At 35.1% G+C, this 23,006-nt stretch overlaps 1 protein-coding gene across 1 annotated transcript; it reads right to left on the bottom strand.

Annotated features, from left to right (window-relative positions):
- Positions 1–4,898: 4,898 nt before the first annotated feature.
- On the bottom strand, positions 4,899–20,553 carry LOC136031912 (carboxypeptidase B-like). Its single transcript, XM_065711905.1, has 6 exons — positions 20,371–20,553; positions 13,954–14,044; positions 12,336–12,481; positions 11,788–11,844; positions 9,029–9,113; positions 4,899–6,055 (listed from the first exon to the last, which is right to left on the bottom strand). The coding sequence occupies exons 1-6, from the start codon at positions 20,482–20,484 to the stop codon at positions 5,871–5,873; spliced, it is 678 nt and encodes a 225-aa protein (XP_065567977.1). The 5' UTR covers positions 20,485–20,553; the 3' UTR covers positions 4,899–5,870.
- Between the last annotated feature and the right edge of the window lie 2,453 nt (positions 20,554–23,006).

Below are 23,006 nucleotides of genomic sequence, written 5' to 3'. Positions count from 1 at the left end.
TTTGATTTCGGGCTGCAAGCCAAAAACTGCCATGTCACTGCCTTTGTTGATGTATTTACATATGTATTTGATTGCCTTTACGGAGTTACAGTATTCAACGTTTATGTGTGCCCCAGAAGCAAGGGGAGAGCCTAAAACCGTTTTATTTCATGAAGTTCCATGAAGAGATTTGCCAACAAAGAAGAAAGAAATACCTTAATAGCCAAACCAAACACCTGTTTGTAAAATTCACATCTAAAACCAAAATAAAGAAAATATTCGTTTGCAAGGATAACCAACTTCATAATGGCTTCAATCTCCGAACTAGCCATGGTCACATCTGGTATCAAATCAAAGTGCTTTTTGTAATTTTATCCTTAATATATCTTTGTAATTTTTTACATTACAATTTAAATACATGGAAACCACACCAAAACTACAGAGAATTGATTTCTCCTCCAATGTGAAATTTTTCAACTTATATGAGCTTTGCGTGTCTAAGAGTGGACACAATGCCATCAACAACCACTTTCCTAATTTTGCCATAGGTGATGATAAAGGTGATACAATAGGACGGAGAGGGACTCCCGTCTTATGAATTTTAGGTAGACCATAGATCTTGAATTGGAACAACCTCTTGGATAAAATTTATGATAAAATTGTGGGGGAATGTGTAAATTATTTTTCAGTGACTCCAATTCCTTTCTTATCGACTTTACATATATATCCGTAGGATCGAAATCCAGTTCTTTGTAAGTAGCAGTATCAGAAATAATTGTATTCATTTTACGACCAAAACCGTCAGTGTTCCTAATTACAATAGCGTTGCCTTTGTTTGCCCTAGCGATGGTAAGGACCTTATCCTTTTTCAAATCAGAACGTATTTTAACGTCATTTTTTGTGATATCATTTTCAATCTTTCTCATGTTAAATTGTTTACTTTCCTTACGATTTCAGCTCTAAGCTTCTGAGGAGCCTCGACTATATGAATAGAATCCATAATTCCTTGCTCTACCTTAGAAATTATGAAACAGTTCGTGGTAACGAACTGTAGTAAGGAGCAACCCGGCTCAATAGTAACCGAAACTCTAAAAAATGGAATTTTGATACCAATAGGTACATCAAAAAAATTGCATTGTAATGCTGATTTTAAATTTATAAGTTTCATCAAGATTAGTATTACAAAGTAACGAGCCAGAGAAAATTTGCCTCATTCTAGAAAATAGGGGAAACACACCCTAAAAGTCATACAATCTTAACGAAAACCACACCATCAGATTCAGCGTGTCAGAGAACCCTATTGTAGAAGTTTCAAGCCACTATCTACAAAAATGTGGAATTTCGCATTTTTTGCAGGAAGCCAAATCACGGATGTGTTTTTGTTTATTTATTTATTTTTTTCCCTGGGATGATCGTATCGACCCAGTGGCGCTAGAATGTCGCAAAAGGGCTCATTCTTAGTGCCCTTTTAAAGTGACCAAAAAAATTGGAGGGAACCTAGGCCCCCTCTCACGCTCATTTTTTCCCTAAAGTCACCGGATCAAAACTCTAAGATAGCCTTTTCATTCAACATAGTCGAAAACCAAATAACCATGTCTTTGGGGACGATTCACACCCCGCAGTCCCTGAGGGAGGGGCTGCAAGTTACAAACTTTGATCAATGTTTACATACAGTAATGGTTACTGGGAAGTGTACCGGCGGTATCAGGGGGATTTTTTTTTTTGGTTTGGATATGGGAATCAGGGGAGAGGTCTATATGGGAGGATCTTTTCTTGGAGGAATATTTCATGGGGGAAGAGAAATTCAATGAGGTTTTTTACGGTTTTAATAAGTAGAGTAAGAGAAAGAGTCAAACTTTAGCGTAAAGAGCAGGGCGTTGAGGAGGAAAAGCCCCTTTCATATACGGAGTAATTTCTGTTCGTTTTTAGTTTTAATGTCGCACCTTACATTGATTTAAAAAAAACTTTTTTTGAATTTTGAAAAAGAAATCGGTGTTGGAAACAAAATCTAAAACTATTCAACAGCACTGCCTCTTGTTGACTATTAAGGTGTATAGATGACAAATTCTTAGTGGCACGACCAAGACAAAAACGAGGAAAAAAACATCTGAATCCTAGAACTTCTCAAACGAAAGTCTTTTGAACTTGTCGATAAAACGAACCTTTTACAAATGGAAATCATGGTGAAAAGGTCTAACAGTCATTTCTCTAATTCTCATAAAATTTCAGATGGAAGGTTTTTCCTTCAAAAAGTTTTCGACAAAATTTAAGTCTTTGGACAACTTTAAACGTCTTTGTTTTTGCTCGGAAATCACGTGATTTAAAGCCATGAAATTTGTTTTTTAATTTTGATTCATTTTCAGTACCAAAATAGGTATTAATTCTAAAAGGTATAGGAATTACTGATTTCTTTGTGCATTTTCAAAGAGAAACTGCTGATTTAACAAATTTGCATGTTTATTAACCAAAGAAAAATAATAATTCACAGAAGTGACTAATTGTTGGCAAATCTCTTCATGGACTTTATTGAAACCTCCACAATACACAAATATAAGCTCTCCCCTTGTTTCTGGGGCAGACTCATGGATGATGTGCTTTGCATTTGGAAGCACGGCTTAGAGTCCTTAGACCTTTACTACAAACGTTTAAATAGTTTTGATAAAAACGTAAAATTTACAGTGGAGTTTGAAGAAAAGGACAAAATACCTTTTATTGATATCCTTCTGATTAAAAGTGATTTCCATTTACTTTTCTCAGTATATAGAAAGCCTATGCACAGTGATAGGTATTTGAGCTTTCATTCGTGCCACCCTATTTCAGTGAAACCAGGGGTTATGATTGCACTGGTGGATAGAATAGCTTTTAGAATTCGTTTCAGAATTCAGTTACAGAATTCAAAAATACCTTTTCTTGATATCCTACTGATTAAAAGTGATTTCCATTTACTTTTCTCAGTATATAGAAAGCCTATGCACAGTGATAGGTATTTGAGCTTTCATTCGTGCCACCCTATTTCTGTGAAACCAGGGGTCATGATTGCACTGGTGGATAGAATAGCTTTCAGAATTCGTTCCCAGGAGTTTTTAGATTCTGAATTAATGTATTTGAGGGAAATTTTATTTTGTAATAGTTACCCGGTTAAATTCATTGATAAAATAATAAGAAACAGACGCATTAAACACGACAATAGGGCTATTGGGGTTTCACAGTGTACAGAATTAAATATGCCAAAAAGTTTCATTTCTTTGTCTTATGTACCTATTTTGGAGGAGATTCTTAAAAGAATTTTTCCGTAAACATAACATACATAGTTGTTTCCAATCAGTGAGATCATTAGGCAGTTCTCTTAATTCTGGGAAGGACTTAACCGGAGGAGATTTAGTTAGTGGGATGTAAAAAATTCCTTTTTCTTGAGGAAATATTTATATTGGTAGAGCTCACCAATTTAATGAGCATCGCAATTCAATAGAAAAAAACCTGTAATTGAGGAACCCTCCTGAAACGTTTGTTTCCGCTCTGGATGAAAATACATTCTTTCATCCTGAACATTTTATACAATTTAATGAGGCTACAACTATTTCTAATGATAGGGGTTTTTCTCAATGGGCAAGGGACGCTATAGAAATTTAAAAAAAAATATGTTTGTTAATCTTTCAGTAAATAGAGACATAAGGAATTAAAATATTGACCTAGTTTATGATTGTATTTTGGAAAATGAACCATAAGGAATTAAAATTTTACATAATCACCAGGGGACAAGATTAAATACTGCAACGGAATAGTTAACTTAGTTTCAATCTTCAAAATTTTTCTTCCGTTGCTTTGATGTTCTTATTGAAGTAACTCTAATAGCTTCTTTTTCCTACGTGGGCCAGTAATGACAATTGTACTTATTATTACTGGTGATGGTTTTATTTGTTTTTAGCTTTGTGTTTTTTTCTTTTTATCTTGTGCTTTGGACGCCTATTTGAGATACAGGCAAAATATCAGCGTTATTTTAGTCTTTTCTCTCTACTTGCCGCAGTATCGTTTGAGATTATTTTGTGGAGTTTTATCTTTCTTTGTTGTTTGTGGTTTGTGTGGTAGAGAGGAACAGGGAAAATTTCGATCATTTATAAAGGTGTACCATATTCTAGCCATAATGGCACTATCGCTTTTATTTCATCGCTGATAGTAGTTTTATCTGATAGCATTCTCTAAAATATTACTTAACATGCAAGTCCCTACTAAGTGTAACCAGATCAACTTGGAGAGAAAGGGCCGTGGGAGGGAAATTAGCTACCCTCTAATCTGTTTGGTTGCTTAAAAGGGGCACAGGTGCTTTTAATTTCCGTTCGAATGAAGTCGCTTCCAATGTTCTAGGTCCATTGGCTCGATGTATATCATCCCTTGTAAAAAAGAATAAACAAGCATCCGTTGTATTTCATCTGCCAAACATTACAATATTCCACATTTTTTCATATAGGAGTTTGAAACCTTTTTAGTACGGTTCTTTGATATTCTGAATCTGATGGTGCAATTTTCAGTGAGATTTTTACTAGACGCTTATAGGATGTTTACCTCATTTTTTGAAAATCAGTCAAATTTTCTCAGGCTCTCAGTTTTTATTGGGCAAAACAACTCAATCAAATATTATATATTTGAAATCAGCATAAAAAGCCAAGTATTTTGATATGTCTTATTATTGGTATGCCAAATATATTGATATCAAAGTTTCGTCTTTTAGAATATCGGTTACTGTTGAGCCGTGTTGCTCCTTACTTACAGTTGGCTACCTCGAAGTGCTTAATCGAACAAATAAACAAGTTTTTTCAGGTGAAAGTAAGGAGCAACATTAAACATAAAACACAATAAAATGATTCCGTCTACCGGGAGCTCCCCTCCTCAATACCTCGCTCCTTACGCTGAAAATGTAATACTTTTAAAGAGCTTTTTATTTTATTAAACAGTCCTTTTGTTTCGGGAGTCGTTATAAAAGAATTAGACAAGACGTCAAACATTTACTTTACACTGAGTTAAGAGCAGGGTTCCTTTAAGGTTGAAACTATGATTTCGATGGCGATTCCAAATTTGTCCATTCGTCATATTTTTTCTTAGATTAGAGATAATGTCTTAAGGGGTAAGAATAGATTTTACTTTTTCACAGCAATAATCTGATACTGACTTTCTAGCAAAAAAAGAATGACTAGAGCCAGGACACAAAAATATTCACAAATATATTAATAGAATTCTTTATATTCGGCTGTTTCTCTGATTTCAGAAACTAGAAATTACATAAATATTCATGATAAAACATCTAACTTCTTCGAAAACTTGAAAAGATAGATACTAAATTTTGAGACTAAATACTAGATTTTAGTGAGGACTACCTAATACGTATTTAAATCGATAAGTGATTTGCAAATCTTGATTGGTTTAAAAGCTAGTTGAAAGCAAAGTCTCCGAAAAGATAAAGATAAATTAGTAGAAACCGCTCCAACGTATCATCTAGAGTCATGTAGAATCTTATAAAAACCATTTGAATCAGAAATTTAAAGGAGTAGTGCCTTTCTCAGAATCAAAAGTGTTGGGAGGGGAGCCAGCGCCCTTCATTGTGCTACTTTTATTCGTTGAAACCCCAGTAATGAACCATCACATTGCCGTTAAATTTTGATGTAATCAATATGTTCAGCATTATAAATATGTAAACTAAATATGCCTTCAGGGATGGCAGGTCTAACACAGCCCAGATGATAAGATATAAATTGCCCCTTGCTCAAATAGGTTCAAGTTAAGTAAAGATGTCGTAGCTGTAGCTGTAAATTTATAATTGTAACATATATTATATTAATTGTAAATATGAAGGTCCTAGCCAAGATAATTCCAAGCTAGGATTGCAATTTTCTCGAAAGTTAATTTGCAGAAATGCGTTCAGCTAAAACTTTAAAAAATTCCCATGTCTCCACAGCAACTGGCATGATTTCTGTCGCTGGTAGAAGAAAACCATATCTTCCGTTGTCTGGGAGTTCCAGTGTGTATGAATACTTGATCCCTGCAACACCTTTGTTCCAGTCATCACTAGCTCCAACAGCCGGTCCTGAAAAATAAACCTCAAATAAAGATTAAATACACAAACCTTTGAATTGATTTTATTTTATTATGTTCTAATTATACAGAATGCATAAAACAAGCAATAGTCATTCAATATAATACAAAACATGGTACTCGTGCTTTATTCGGTACATACTCGAAAAATGAAGTTTGGTTAATCCTAAGTAAATATACCAAAATATGATGAAAATTGAATACTTTTGAAACAGATTTGGGCAATACATGCACATTAGCGGAAGGATTTGGAAACGGTAGAGGATGTGTCGACCAAATTTTAACTCTTAGGTTAATGTTCGAGAAGTGCCTCAGTTGTAAAACACCTTTGGTCCTCAGTTTTATAGATTATAAGCAAGCGTTCGGTTTTGTTGATAGAAGAGCTTTAGAAAAGGTCTTATTCTTGTATGGTACTCCAGACTAATACATTAAAGTGATTAGTTTTATGTACGAGAATAACACTTCTACGGTTAAAGTAGGAAATGAAGTTAACAGCTGGTTTTGTATTAAATCAGGAGTTAAGTATGGTTGTGTTCTATCCCCCTTTATATGGATCATTTTGATGAACTTTGTCTTAAAAAGCACAAGTAAGCCAATGGGAGATCACGGATTCAAATGGGGAGGAAAAACTCTCCTGGGGAGTGAAAACTCTTCTGAGCAATATAAATGAGCTTTTAGTATTTTTTGCGAGTTCAGGGTGCTAGAATAGGTTTGAAAATTAATGTTAAGAAGACGAAGTCACGAAGGCCAGGAATGAGTAAAGATGAAAAGGTGACGTTGGGTAGCGAAAAGATCATCAGGTGGGCAGCTTCACACACATTGAAAGTACTATTAGTAAAGACAGTTGGAGTAGTGAAGATGTTAAAAGTAGAACAGCCAAGGCTGAGCGTGCTTTTTCACAGTTAAAAAGAGTTTGGAAGAACAGGAAGATAAGCCTGCAAACCAAGGCTATTGGAAGGTACAGTGATACAGTGATGATAGTGATCGAACACGGCTCTGAAGCATTGGCGCTCCGAAAAGTGGGTAAAATTTTCTGGATTTTTTTCCAGAGAAATTGCCTACGCGTTGTTCAGGGTACCTAGCTAAATGACCATATTCCAAAGAGTAGGCTGTATGAAAAATGTGGTTCAATCCCACGTTCTAGAGTTATACTGAAAGAAAAGGTGAAGTGGCTAGGACATGTTCTGCGGATGAAGGACGACAGATTACTAAAGATTGTCCTTTTTGGCCAACCGTCTAGAAATAAACGAAAAACAGGTCGTCCTTGTCTGGGGTGTGAGGATGTTATAAGGAAAGATTTAAAGGAAATAGGAAATTCCTAGGAGGATGTAAAGAAGGAGGCTTTGAATAAATTTGGATGGAATAAGAGTGTGCTTAGCTGTGTCGGTCTCAGATGGCTTGGTGCTGCGGTGAGTTATTGTTAGTTTTTGTTTTTTTTTTTTCGATGGCTTGCCCCAAATAGCTGTCTCTTCATTTTCTTTCCTGTGACATTTTGGCCCAAATTTGAGTAGCTCTTTTTGTTTTGCGTCGCAAAATAGTGGAAAACCGAAGTTTAGCTACACGGATCTTTTTTGTGTCTGGGTACAAGAGTACAACAAATGACAAGAGCGGGTCTCCCCTTTTTATTCTATTGTCGTTGGTTTGATATACTAGTAATCCTCGTGAGAAGTACTGCTTTTTTAGGGATTAGGGAATTTAAAATTCCCTAATCTCATTCCTCTTAACATCTCAGCAACCATTTTTAAGGCTGTTTAGGACTTTCGTATTCAAAAGAAGGAACGGCGAAGAGTGAATTCCTTCACCTTCATGTTTCGACCTCTCACACTTTCACCATGAACAACCTCTCACAAAAATTTATATAAATTGGCAAAATAATATGCTTCTTGAGGTTTCATTCCCTTCCATATAGAACTAAATTAATCCTTTTTTTTAATTTCGGTTGTACCCTTCAAACCGTGAACATAAATATGTGTTCCGAATGTATGTAGTATTTGAATCGAGCTTTGTAATAATTGTCTAGTCAAAAAGAAGCGTTAATTTTATATGGTTCGTATATATGGATAGAGAAAGAAAATACCATCGTGTTGGAGCACGTCCTTTGAAGCTGAAAGGCTCTGTAAAATACTTTTTGACAGACAGAGTTTATCTGACATGCGAAATTCCATACAGTTCTTTTATTGCTCGACAGAGATTTTAGGATTATCGGGTGTTATGTAGCTAGAATATAATTCCTAATGGTATATTTCTGTTTGTGTGTCCACGAAAAAATTTTCAAAAATCGAGACGATTTAAATCAACATACCACTTCATTGGGACAACAGCCTCGGTTAGAAGACAAGCGACAATTAGGTTCAATATATACAAGCTTGCCGTGTAGTCGTACCTTTCAATAAAACTCTTAATCTTTCAATGAAAAGGCAACAGCGTAAGAATACATGATCAAACATTCCAGCTGCTTCATAATTTTTTTTTAATAAAAATTTACTTCAGCGCTGGTCCCAACATTTATTTTCCTATCAGATTTATAGCAATTTTCGAGCGTATTTACTGTGTAGAAGGTCGCCGCCTGTCTTAGCTATAATTTGAGGTTTCTAGAAGAGTTTTAGCCCGTGCTACTCACCACTTAAAAAGGGAACCGAAAAGGAGAACTAAATTTGGTTAGAACTTTAAAATATTTAAAAATTTAGCCACGGTAAAGTCTTCTAGGCAGGTTTCTATAATAGGATGTTGTAACTTAGGTGTTGTACATTTTGCAATAGAATTAAAGTATGTTATAATGTTTTGCTGTATTTTACAAAAACGTATTGATTTTTCTTTTACCTGTACTATTTGAAAAATACCTTTTGAAGCGTCTCGTGTTCACAATAAATAGCCCCTTAGCATCCAGCATCATATTTAAAGTTATCAACAAGAGTAAAAGCGTAGGCCATATTAATAAAAGAATGTTAAAAAAAAAAAAACTCACCATAGATAACCCCTGAGCATCCGACATCATACTTAGTGTTATAAACAGCAGTCAAAGCGTCAGTGGCAGCGAGTCCGAGTTCTTCCTATTTAGAAAAACAAAATCAAATATTAAAGTTGTGGAAGAACTTCAAAGAAAAGACGGTTTTCACCAGGACTCCCAAATTTCGGTCTTCCAAATTTGGGAGTCCTGGTGAAGACCAGATAATCACTATACAATTAAAACAAAAATACAAATATCCGGACATTATAATCATAGTTTCAAAAACCAACCTGACTTGTTTATTAACTATCATATTGCGGTAGTATTTCCCCGCAAATAAGAAATAGCTGCACAAGAAATATAATACATCTTTTTATCCCAAAAAACATGGGTTTTTAAGATTAATAAACTATGTGTTAAAGGTACATAATTTTTTTTTTTTTAATCTGTCATCCCTTAACCAATTGTCCAAAAAAATCTTCCGACCCTCATTTAATTATCTAAATTCTTCTGTGATTTTGCTCAAATATTAAGAAGTACTAAAAAAAAGTTCAAATATTAAGGGCCGTCCTCGAGAAGGGTTTTCCCTTCTCGAGGTAAGAAATTTAGACCATTTTCGGCATCGATTGACCATTCGGCATTGATCAAACTGCTGTTGCGATTACGGTATCGACTGCGATGCTACCTAAATAATTCGAATATAAACTTGAATAGTTATAGAAATTTTAAACACATGTATGTGTCATTGTTAGTACAACCGATTTCTTGATAATAATTAAATAAAAAAAACGAGTTTTTTTTAACTGAAAGTAAGGAGCGACATTAAAACTTAAAACGCACAGAAATTACTTCGTATATGAAAGAGGCTGCTTCCTCATCAACGCCCCGCTCTTTACGCTAAAGTTTGACTCTTTCTCTCAATTCTTCTTTTTAAAACAGTAAAAAACTTTAGCGTAAAGAGCGGGGCGTTGATGAGGAAGCAGCCTCTTTCATATACAAAGTAATTTCTGTGCGTTTTAAGTTTTAATGTCGCTCCTTACTTTCAGTTAAAAAAACTCGTTTTTTTTATTTAATTTCTGAACATTTTTCAATGCATGTTTTGATTTTGGCTCTCCACAGAGGAATAATGAAAACGAAATTTTGCATATTTTTTTTTGGGGGGGGGGGCTAAATGGCTTTCTCATAATTTTGATCGAATGATTTCGAGATAAAAAGAGCGGGGGCGAAGCCTAGTTGCCCTCCGATTTTTTGGTTAATTAAAAAGGCAACTAGAACTTTTAATTTTTTCCGAATCTTTTTATTGGTAAAAGATTTACGTAACTTATAAATTAGCTTACGTAAAGAACTTTTGTATTCTCATGTTTTTATTACATATATGAGGGGATTCGCCCCATCGTCAGTACCTCGCTCTTTACACTAAAGCTTAAATTTTATCCCAATTCATTAAGAATGACCCCTGAATCACAAAAGCCGTAGAATAAATAGTTGAAATTACTAAAAATACTTTAGCGTAAAGAGCTAGGTATCATAAGGAGGTGAGCCCCTTATATGGGTATTAATTTCTGTTTGTTTTAAGTTTTATTGCTGTTCCTTACTTCCAGGTGAAAAAGCTTTTTCACATTTATTTTTTAATTTTTTTTTTTAAATAATGCTAGTAAATCCTGCTCTCCCTTCATGGAAGTTTTCTTCTCCCATGACAAATTCTCGATGGAAAGTTCCCCCAGCATATCCCCCTCTTCTCAACCCCTCCCCCAAACCAAAAAAATCCTCCTGAAAACGCCTGTATACTTCCCAATAACCATTACTATATGTAAGCACAGGTCAAAGTTTGTAACTTGTTGCCCCTCCCATGGGGACTGTGGGGGAGTAAGTCGTCCCCAAAGACATAGTTATAAGGTTTTTCGACTACGCTGAATAAAATGGCTATCTCAGAATTTTGATCCGTTGACTTTGGGAAAATAATTAGCGTGGGAGGGGCCTAGGTGCCCTCCAATGTTTTTGGTCACTTACAAAGGGCACTAGAACTTTTCATTTCCGTTAGAATGAGCCCTCTTGCAACATTCTAGGACAACTGGGTCGATACGATCACCCCTGGGAAAAAAAAAAAAAACAAATAAACACGCATCCGTGATCTGCCTTCTGGCAAAAAATGCAAAATTCCAGATTTTTGTAGATAGGAGCTTAAAACTTCTACAATAGGGTTCTCTGATACGCTGAATCTGATGGTGTGATTTTCGTTAAGATTCTATGACTTTTAAGGGGTGTTTCCCCCTATTTTCTAAAATAACGCAAATTTTCTCAGGCTCGTAACTTTTGATGGGTAAGACTAAACTTGATGAAACTTATATATTTAAAACCAGCATTAAAATGCGATTCTTTTGATATAGCTATTGGTATCAATTTTTCAAAATTGAAATTTAAAATTTAAAATTAATTTTTTTTTTTTTTTTTTAAATTCCATTTTTTAAAGTTTTGGTTACTATTGAGCCGGGTCGCTCCTTACTACAGTTCGTTACCACGAACTGTTTGACAAGGTTTACAAGAAAATAAAATAAACTATTTCAAAAAAGTGATTTTTTTTTTATCTATAGTGCTATATTGGGGGTTACCACGAAAGGAATAGAAAATTGGTTGGACATTAATTATCAATATAATAGCTAAGCTTTGATGTTTTGTTCAGAGTTGATTGGTTCCATTTCAGTGTCATAGAAATTCTTTTTCTTTTGTTTTTGGCATAATAAAAAAAAAGAACAAAACAAATATAATGGAAATCTTACCAGTTCAGGATAGTCTTCAGGATAAACAGCGTCATAACCCCATGGGATGAGAAGCATCTAAAAGTAGGTAAAAAATTATTTTCATTAAATTTGTCCACTAGTTCTGAGGCTGAAAAAGATATTTTAAGAAAGTCAAAAAGATGGGGCACATAATTCCTAAAAATTGATTATAATTCGTGCATGTTCAGATATGATTGAAGAAAACAAGCTTTTGCAACGAAATCAAAGAGTGAAGTTAAAATTTATAACGAAACAAATTACTGCTTCGTAAATTACGTGTCATCCATATGCAGTAAAATGCTGAAACACACTGACTTGTGATACTTTCAATATCCGTAGATCTCCGAAAACTAGCGTTCTACTGAAAAAATTTAACGGATATGCTACAAACAGATAAGCTTCTAATCGCCCATGTTTGGTTTCTGGAGATTTTAATCTTGATCTATATTCAGTGGATTTAAATCTACGAGTCTGAGGGGTTTTTTTTACAGCAGAGGCATTTTTTGATTTACAAGAAGAGTGAGGAAACGAAAGCGAAGATAGATTACCTGGCCGTATGAGTGAACAGTTAAGTAAATTCTTAGTTGAGACGCACGTGCAAGGATAGCGTCTCTTACGTTTGCCATTTCGATCTCAGAGAAGGGCACTGGGCCTGTGTAAATCTCAGAGCACGGGTAGCTGCTTGTTCCTCCTTCTGTAATAAATATAAATACATATTATTATACGGATATGAAGCAGACAATAAAAAAAATCCTAAGGACAAAATGAGTCAGTTTATTATTTTGCAACACACCCCTCACATGGCTTACAAACATTCTGTTTAATTAAATGCCAGTATAAGCAGAACAGTAGTTCAGATTGTAAAATTTAGTTTAGAGCCTTAGGGTCTTTAGATTTTAGCAGAGGCAAGTGCTTGGGAGGGTTGAAGTTTCAGGGACATACAAACTTGGAAACTTCTCTACGTTTTCTGTACCAGCAGCTTTGATTCAAAGCACCTGAATAATGAATAACAACGGCCTATGTCAAAGAAATTTGGAGACTTTGGAGTTTAGTTTTGTGAAACGAAAACTACTTTGCAATAAAGCTACAAAATTTAATGATACATTTTCATTGCTTGCCGAGAAAAGACAAAGAACAGTCCCTTTAATTTTGGAATTCTAATCACAAAAATCCTTCTCAAGCTATCAAGTTAAGTGAGGAGGATAACATATTATCAAGACTAGAAAGAATGTATTTAACATTTAGTGACGTTTTCGGGTTGTAAAAATTGTTTCATATAAAAGATAAAGCAAGTTCTTCGCAAGATGAAAGTGCCTACACATCTTGGAAAACAATTGCTTGGGAAGGCATAATTCAAGATTGATCTCTTCGCTGATATTTTACTCGTTCGTATGTATGCGGAAGGGGGGCAGGAAGTGGAGAGCTGCCCCCTTAAAGCTTCAAATTTACGCTAGATATAGTTAAAAAAGCAAATGGTTGAAAAAGTAGTCAAAAAGGATAGATGGATAGAAAAGCAGTTGATAAAAGATAGAAGGTTGAAAACGCTGGAAATAACAGAGATGTTAAAATTTATACTAAATTAACTCTTATCCAAGAATATTCATGCTCAGACTTACTGATGATCTATAGTTTCTAGTGATTGCTTATCAATAAAGATTTCATGTGTATGACAAAACTTTCTGTCAATGCAAGGTTGCCCCCCCCCCCTAGATAATAAGCTACGTACGCCCATGCACTGGTTATTTGTCATTAATTATTTCGTCTACTTTGAGTGTCATAATCAAAATTGTGTGAGTAATGTTTGCAACAAAAAGTAAGTCAATTCGCTTACGTTGGAACGACGATTGTAAATCCGCTCTTGTCAGATTTAATTTTAACGTTTCTCAAAATTCATCTTGCCTGAATTAACTGTATATTTACTTAATCAAATTTAGAATATTTTTGAACATTCAATTAGACTTGCAACTTAAAAGTCACCGTTACAGAAAATTTTCTTATAAATTTTTAAACTGGCACTCCAAGCATTTGGAAAAGCATTAAAAAAAAGTTTACAAATCGGACCAGTTGTCTCCATTCTTTGTAAACAAATCTGATTTGAACGTACACACAGTCAAAAACGAAGATGTTTAAGTTCCAGAGTAAGACGTAGACAAAACAAATCATTACCAGCCCAATGGAAGTCCCAATTTCGGTTTGGATCAGCTCCGTAGCATCCAGCAATGGAAGTAGTTGATCTTGTCTTGCGCCACATTCGATTCTAAAGAAATCAGATAAATTTATTTGTAAAAGTCAGTTATAATGTGTTGGCATATTTATTTTAGAAAAACACCGCAACACTACAATGCCCGACAAAGCGCTGTACTAGTTACCATCTTTCTAATTCAGTCATCCCATTAAATTTATTTTTAAATTATCTCTATAAAAGGATATCCTGACGTAGATAGATAGATAGTTTATTAGTGACTGGATCGGTAACCCGGTGTTTCACATCTACAAGCATCAAAACAGTATAATGACACTAAAAAAGAGGAAAATACAGAACAAAAACACAGAAAGGAAAAAAGAAAAAAGGAAAAAAAGGATTACGATCCAAATAATAAGCATATCACTTTAGAAATCAACAATGAACATAGATCAAATCAGACTGCATCAATGAGAAATCGGATTCATATCAAAGGTAAGTTTGTTATTTGAAGCCCAAACAGTGAATCTTTAGAAAACATTTGTTGCCAGTCTTTCCGTCTTTCCATACTTGCAATCTTTGACCCCATGATAATAACGCAAACACCGTCTGCGTTAGCTTGAACTTTGCAATTAATGTCAATATTTAACTCGAGTAAATGATTTATATTTTTTAACCAAAGGAATGGAGACATTATGCCACCTTGGGGGCATGAATTTTCTAATTTAAAAGAAGTGACATTTTCAAAGCAGACAAATCTATCACTTAAGTAATTATAAATTAGTTTTAGAATACCGGGAGGACATTTTTGATTCGTCAGCTTTTTTATAATACGAGTAAGCCAAGCATTATCAAACGCACCTTTAATATCAAAAACAAGCATAACGTTAACAGTTTTCACTTTCTATTGTTTTTCACTATTTGTAGGATATTATCTACTACATTTATTGTTTATTTATTCTTTACAAAGCCGAATTATGAATCAGAGATCCAATTATTAATGTAACTTAAGGAATCAATTTATTCGTAATTACTCGTTCAAAAATTTTTCCAACATTAGACAACAAGCTAATAGGTCTAGTAAGCTAATTAAATAAAAAAAACAAGTTTTTTTAACCGAAAGTAAGGAGCGACATTAAATCTTAAAACGCACAGAAATTACTTCGTATATGAAAGAGGCTGCTTCCTCATCAACGCCCCGCTCTTTACGCTAAAGTTTGACTCTTTCTCTCAATTCTTCTTTTTAAAACAGTAAAAAACTTTAGCGTAAAGAGCGGGGCGTTGATGAGGAAGCAGCCTCTTTCATATACGAAGTAATTTCTGTGCGTTTTAAGTTTTAATGTCGCTCCTTACTTTCGGTTAAAGAAAATTGTTTTTTTTATTTAATTTCTGAACGTTTTTGAATCAATGCATGTTTTGATTTTGGCTCTCTGCAGAGGAATAATCAAAACGAAATTTGCATATTTTTTTTTGGGGGGGGGGGGGCTAAATGGCTTTCTCATAATTTTGATCGAATGATTTTGAGAAAAAAAGAGCGGGGGCGAAGCCTAGTTGCCCTCCGATTTTTTGGTTAATTAAAAAGGCAACTAGAACTTTTGATTTTTTACGAATCTTTTTATTGGTAAAAGATTTACGTAACTTATAAATTAGATTACGTAAAGAACTTTTGTATTCTCATGTTTTTATTACATATATGAGGGGATTCGCCCCATCGTCAGTACCTCGCTCTTTACACTAAAGCTTAAATTTTATCCCAATTCATTAAGAATGACCCCTGAATCACAAAAGCCGTAGAATAAACAGTTGAAATTACTAAAAATACTTTAGTGTAAAGAGCTAGGTATCATAAGGAGGTGAGCCCCTTATATGGGTAATAATTTCTGTTTGTTTTAAGTTTTATTGCTGTTCCTTACTTCCAGCTGAAAAAGCTTTTTCACATTTATTTTTTAATTTTTTTTTAAATAATGCTAGTAAATCCTGATCTCCCTTCATGGAAGTTTTCTTCTCCCATGACAAATTCTCGATGGAAACTTCCCCCAGCATATCCCCTTCTTCTCAACCCCTCCCCCCAACCAAAAAAATCCTCCTGAAAACGCCTGTATACTTCCCAATAACCAATACTATATGTAAGCACAGGTCAAAGTTTGTAACTTGTTGCCCCTCCCACGGGGACTGTGGGGGAGTAAGTCGTCCCCAAAGACATACTTATAAGGTTTTTCGACTACGCTGAATAAAATGGCTATCTCAGAATTTTGATCCGTTGACTTTGGGAAAATAATTAGCGTGGGAGGGGGCCTAGGTGCCCTCCAATTTTTTTGGTCACTTAAAAAGGGCACTAGAACTTTTCATTTCCGTTAGAATGAGCCCTCTTGCAACATTCTAGGACAACTGGGTCGATACGATCACCCCTGGGGAAAAAAAACAAAAAAACAAAAAAACAAATAAACACGCATCCGTGATCTGCCTTCTGGCAAAAAATGCAAAATTCCACATTTTTGTAGATAGGAGCTCGAAACTTCTACAGTAGGGTTCTCTGATACGCTGAATCTGATGTTGTGATTTTCGTTAAGATTCTATGACTTTTAGGGGGTGTTTCCCCCTATTTTCTAAAATAACGCAAATTTTCTCAGGCTCGTAACTTTTGATGGGTAAGACTAAACTTGATGAAACTTATATATTTAAAACCAGCATTAAAATGCGATTCTTTTGATATAGCTATTGGTATCAAAATTCCATTTTTTAGAGTTTTGGTTACTATTGAGCCGGGTCGCTCCTTACTACAGTTCGTTACCACGAACTGTTTGATAATAAGTAAGCTAATAGGTCTAAGCTAATAGGTATATAACCATCCTTATGTTTATTCTTTTTACTAATGACGAGAATATTTGCAACTTTCGTTCCTTGGGGAAATATGACAACTTCAGACAAGCATTAATAATTTTCAACATTGTAGAGGATAACACGTTGATATTCTTTTCAAAACTTAATTTGGGATATGTCCAGGTCAACTGCTTTCATTGAGCTTTTAGTCCTTATAGTTTCCTGTAGTTCGTCTAGACTAACTTCATTTACACTGTTTTCACTATTACTTAATACGACCGAAACTTCTTGTCTAAGATTGCAATGCTATTCCCTGTCACAGGATTTATCATCGCGAGGAAACTATTTAGAGAAAAGTTCTTCTCCTGCTTCACTCACTGAAGCAGCGCAAGTTCCTTATCTTTCTTAAAGCGGGTCAGTCGGTCAATATTATTACAGGACTTGCATATTTTGTGTATTGTGTGACAGTAATCAGAGCTGCCTTTGGCTGATAAAAATATTCTTACGTACACAACTTAAAACAAGAGCTAAGAGCTCATATGGCACTTGTGACGAGGTCGAAAGAGCTAAGAGCTCATATGGTATGAGCTCTAGCAAAATTCTAACAATCAATAGACTGCTTTAAAAGAAAAATCAGAGGCTTAATGCCGTTCGGGATTTAAAATATAAGCTCTGAGTCACAAGGTCCTTCTAAATATCAAAATTCATTAAGATCCGATCACCCACTCATAAGTTTAAAATACCTCAATTTTTCTAATTTTTCCCCTCCCTTCAGTCCTTCAGATGGTCGAATCGGAAAAACGACTTTATCAAGTCAATTTATGCAGCTCCCTGACACGCCTACCAATTTTCATCGTCCTAGCAGGTCCAGAAGCACCAAACTCGCCAAAGCACTGAGCCCCACCCCCTAACTCCCCCAAAGAGAGCGGATCCAGTCCAATTATGTCAATCACGTATCTACGACCCTTATGAGTATTTTCTAAGATTTCCGGTTTCCCCCTCCAACTCTACCCAATGTCAACAGATCTGGTCGGGATAGGAAATAAGAGCTCTGATACATGAGATCCTTCTACATATCAAATTGCATTAAGATTCGGTCACCCATTCTTAAATTAATAATATCTCAATTTTTCCCAATTTACAACCCCCAGCTCTCCCAATGTGAACGGATCCGTTCCAATTATGTCAATCTAGTATTTATAGCTTGTGCTTATTCTTCCCATCAAGTTTCATCCCCATCTCTCCACTCTAAGCGTTTTCCAAGATTTCCGGTTTCCAAGATTTCTGTTTCCCCCCTCAAACCCCCTATGTCCACGGATTAGATTCTAATTGAAAATGGAGTATCTGAGACATAATATTCTTCTATATATTAAGTTTCATTAAGATCTGATCCCCATTCGTAAGATACCTCGATTTTCACGTTTTCCAAGAATTCCAGTTTCCCCCTCCAACTCCCACCAATATTACTGGATCTGGTTGGAATTTAAAATGAGAGTTTTAAAGCACAGGATCCTTCTAAATATCACATTTCATTAAGATCTGATCACCCGTTCGTAAGTTACAAATACCTCTTTTTTCTAATTTTTCCCGATTAATCCCCCCCAACTCCACCAAAGAGAGGGTATCTGGTCCGGTTATGTCAATCACGTATCTTGGACTTGTGCTTATTCTTCCCACCAAGTTTCATCCTGGTCTATCCGATCAAAGCGTTAAGATCCCCCCCCCCAATGACACTGGATCCAGTTGGGATTTAAGGGATCTGAGTTACGAGATCCTTCCAAACATCAAATTTCATTAAGATCCGATCACTCCTTCTAATTAAAAAATACCTCATTTTTACTAAATTTTCAGAATTAATCCTCCCCCCAACTCCTCCAAAGAGAACGGATCCGCTTCGGTTATGTCAATCACGTATCTAGGACCTGTAATTATTTTCCCACCAAGTTTTATCCCGATCCCTCCACTTTTCGGGTTCTCCAAGATTTTAGGTCCTCCCCCCAACAACTCCCTCCAGTGTCACAAGATCTGGTCGGGATTTCAAATAAGACCTCTGAGACACGATATCCTTCCAAACATCAAATTTCATTAAGATCCGATAACTCCTTCGTAAGTTAAAAATAACTCATTTTTTCAGGATTAACCCTCCCCCCCCCAACTCCTCCAAAGAGAGCAGATCTGTTCCGATTATATCAATCATGTATCTAGGACTTGTGTTTATTTTTCTCACCAAGTTTCACCTCGATCCTTCCACTCTAAGCGTTTTCCAAAATTATAGGACCCCCCAACTCCCCCCAATGTCACCAGATCCGGTCGGCATTTAAATAAGAGCTCTGAAACACAATATTCTTCCAAACATCAAATTTCATTAAGATCCGATCATCCATTGGTAAGTTAAAAATACCTCTTTTTTCTATTTTTCCAATCTCCCCGAACTCCCCCCCCCAGATAGTCGAATCGGGAAAACGACAATTTTTAATTTAATCTGGTCTGGTTCCTGATACGCCTGCCAAACTTCACCGTCCTAGCTTACCTGTAAGTGCCTAAAGTAGCAAAACCGGGGCAGACAGACAGACAGACCGACAGAATTTGCAATCACTATATGTCACTTGGCAGATAGCAAGTGCCATAAAAACAGGTATAAGACAATTGGCATACCAGGTGTTTTTGATGTGTATGAGGTTGTGAGGTTGTGAATTATGTTTATACAAAATAAAAAGAAAAGATCAAAAATTAATAGAATGGGAAAATACGAAAACAATTCTAAATGGTTTATCAATTAGATCTGAGGTAATGTGATGATGAAATGGAACAATTTAAAACAGTGAAGCCAAAAATTTGTAAGTTTTTCGCTATTCATGTAATTGACTTACAAATAAAGTGAGCATGCCACTCGATGCTTTTTTATGTTCTTTACAAATATAATAATCGCTTCTACCGCAAATTCCAATTTAAGCACTTTTTGACCTAACTCAATTTAACATAACCTAAACCAACCTTATTAAAAATAATTTTTGTGCTAAAAAAATGTAGCATTATTTTGTTGAAAACGACCAAGAAAACGGCACTGAGAAAACGTAGAATTATTTTGTCGAAAAAGACCAATAATTCATACTTTAATGGACAATTCGTCATTTTAAGAGCTCAAAAAGTGCCAGCTCAAGAATTTGCGGTAGAAGCGATTATAATATTCGTGTAGAATATAAAAAAAGGCATCGAGTTGTATTTTCACTTTATTGGTATGTCAATTATATGAACAGCGAAAAATTTACCCAAATATTTATACCCACAGAGTGTCATAGAGTGCAACAGCCTTGAGTCACTGCTGTCAATAACTGAAAATAGTGCCAAAAATAAACTACACCGTTTGACTAGCTTCTTCTAATAGTTATTTACTTCGGTACTTGTGTATTATTCAGAACACACTCAATAAGTGAAGTTAGGCTCTGTCGTGAAACAAATTACGTTGCAGGTGCACTTTAATTAAATATTTTATATATAGAGGTGGTTAGGTGAGGTTAGGTATTTGATATAATGCATCCCACCTATCCCCCTTACGGGGGATAGTTACGGGGGGAACTTACGTCTGTACGGGAAAATTCGTATCCATCAGGATTTATAAGTGGCATGAAATACCAATCCACATTATCAACGACCTCTGGATGTGCTGCATAATTCTCAACCATTTCTCTCATCATATATGTCACTGTTGCTGGTGAAATCCACTCACGAGCATGAATACCTAAAACGCAATGTTATCTATTGGCTGATAAATATTGACTGACAAATTTGACCAAAAATAGTTTTCTTTTTTTGCTTCGGATGCAAACCGTGCGTTCGCAAAAAATCTTCGTAAATTTAATATTTGATGGTATAGGTTATATGGACATCAATCAAAATCTTGGTTGTTAAAAATAATCAAAGTTTAATAAAGGTTCTTTAAAATACATTACTAAATACTTAATAGCGCCAAATTACTTAACGATACCCCTACCCCCAGAAAAAAAAAACACATATAGTCCCTCTTTACCACTTCAAGTTCCAAAAAATCAACTTCCGATATGTGAATCCGCATAAGTAAACAACCAAAATAAACAGACATCCAATTTTTAGATCATATGTTAATAAATAAGAATACATAAAGAATTAATAAACAAATAGGTTACATCTTGCTGATGATTGGTTATATTTTTATTCTGCGAGGCTGGATGACAGAAAGTGTGCCTCTGGGCACTAAAATACCCATCCCTTCAGCCCTAGCTTTGCGAGTATGAACATTGTACTTCTTCCGACTCTTGCTCATTCATTAGTTATGTAGGGAATGTCCAAACTGCTAGAAAGTGTTAATGATTAATATAAATGAGACCATAACAAAACTTTTCTTGATAAAGAGACGCTAGTAATGTAATTCCCATGTATTGTTGGATTTTCAAAAAATTGGTATTTAAAGTATTTGAGTTTTCTGATTAAATAACTAGGGATATTACTGGACACGGATCAATGGTAATTGAAACTCTAAAAAACAGAATATTGATATAAATATGTGTTTCAAAGGAATTGGCTTAATGTGTTGATTTCAAATATATAACCATTAAGCTTAGAGTTACCCATAAAAAGATGCGAGCCTGAAAAAATTTGCCTGATTTTCTGAAAGGCGGTAAACAACCCGTAGGAGTCGAGGAATTGCCATAGAAATCACACGATTCAGAATATCAGAAAGAACCCTGCTCTAGAGGTTTTAAGTTCCTATCTGCAAAAATCCGGAATTTTGTATTGTTATGGCAGAAGAAAGACCACGGTTGCGTGTTTTTTTGTCTTTTTTCCCCAGGGATGATCGTAATGAACCAGTGGTCCTAGAACATCAGGAAAGGGCTAACTTGAACGAAAATCAAAATTTCTAGTGCCCTTTTTAATTGACAAAAAATATTGGAGGGCAACAAGGCCATTTCCCCTATCCCTTTTCTGGTGATAACTTGACCCCCCACCTATCCCTTGTGGATAGGTCTTTAGGTTCCAAAATTTGCCCAGTGTTTAAGGATAGTATTTTTATTGGAAAGTATACAGACATATTTTGGGAGGGAGGGATGGAACTTGTGCTTGGAGGGGGTTTCCGTGGGGATGATTTTTCATTGGGAGGGAAATTTCCGAGGATGAAATTTCCAGGGAGAAATTTTACATTGGGAGCGATTGAGAGAATTCTTATACGAAATTATTTCTATTTATCTTATTTTCTCTTTTTCCTCTCAATTAGGCTTATGAAGAGGTTCCAGGGGAATCGGCAGTAGAGCCATCCTCTGGATACTGTTGCTGCTATAGCCACTATTCTCTTCTTTCGTATTTGTTTAACATCATGAGGAAGGTTTACCGGCGATTCCCCATGGCACTCTCGAGTATCAATGAACACTGTCAAGGCGTGCGTGCGCGCGCACGCACCTGTGTCTGTATGTGTGCATGTGTGTGTGTGTGTGTGTGTGTGTTTTTATGTATAGACGTATATATATATATATATATATATATATATATATATATATATATATATATATATATATATATATATATATATATATATATATATATATATACATATATATATATATATATATATATATATATATATATATATATATATATATATATATATATATATATATATATATATACATATGTTATATATACATATATTATACATTAAAAAATTAGCCATATGGTAAAGATGAATTCTATAATTGTTTAGTTCATTCAGGTTTTTTGCAATATGTTAATATTTGGGATTTGGTAAAATTTATAATATTTAGTTTACCTATTGTTGCTAAAAAGAGGGATATATTAACAGGATAAGCTTATTGTGGTTTTACTTGGTTGTTTTACATTTGCTGTTTTTTTTTTTCTTTCATAGCCATGTATTTTGGGGGTGATACATGACACGGGGATGCCATGGATATTCTGTGGTAGCCACAACACTGTGCTGGGTAGAGAATTTCAATTGGCGAAACCCTATATAGGCCAGTGTATTCTCCCGATGAGCCCTTGTGTTGGGTGTTGCCTCTGAATTATTTGTCTATATTATTTTTTCTATTGTTTGGTAAATGACGACTTATACTTATTGACGACATGACTGCCTGTCCATGGATTATTCTTTATAGTTGATTGTGTATGGCTATGCTGTTTGACCTATGTGATTGTATGGATGAGTAGGGTTAAGGCCTCATTCAAGTGGTGG

This window comes from Artemia franciscana, chromosome 10 (assembly GCF_032884065.1).
Source record: "Artemia franciscana chromosome 10, ASM3288406v1, whole genome shotgun sequence".
Classification (NCBI taxonomy): Eukaryota; Metazoa; Arthropoda; class Branchiopoda; order Anostraca; family Artemiidae; genus Artemia; species Artemia franciscana.
This window is presented reverse-complemented; position numbering and strand designations above follow the sequence as displayed.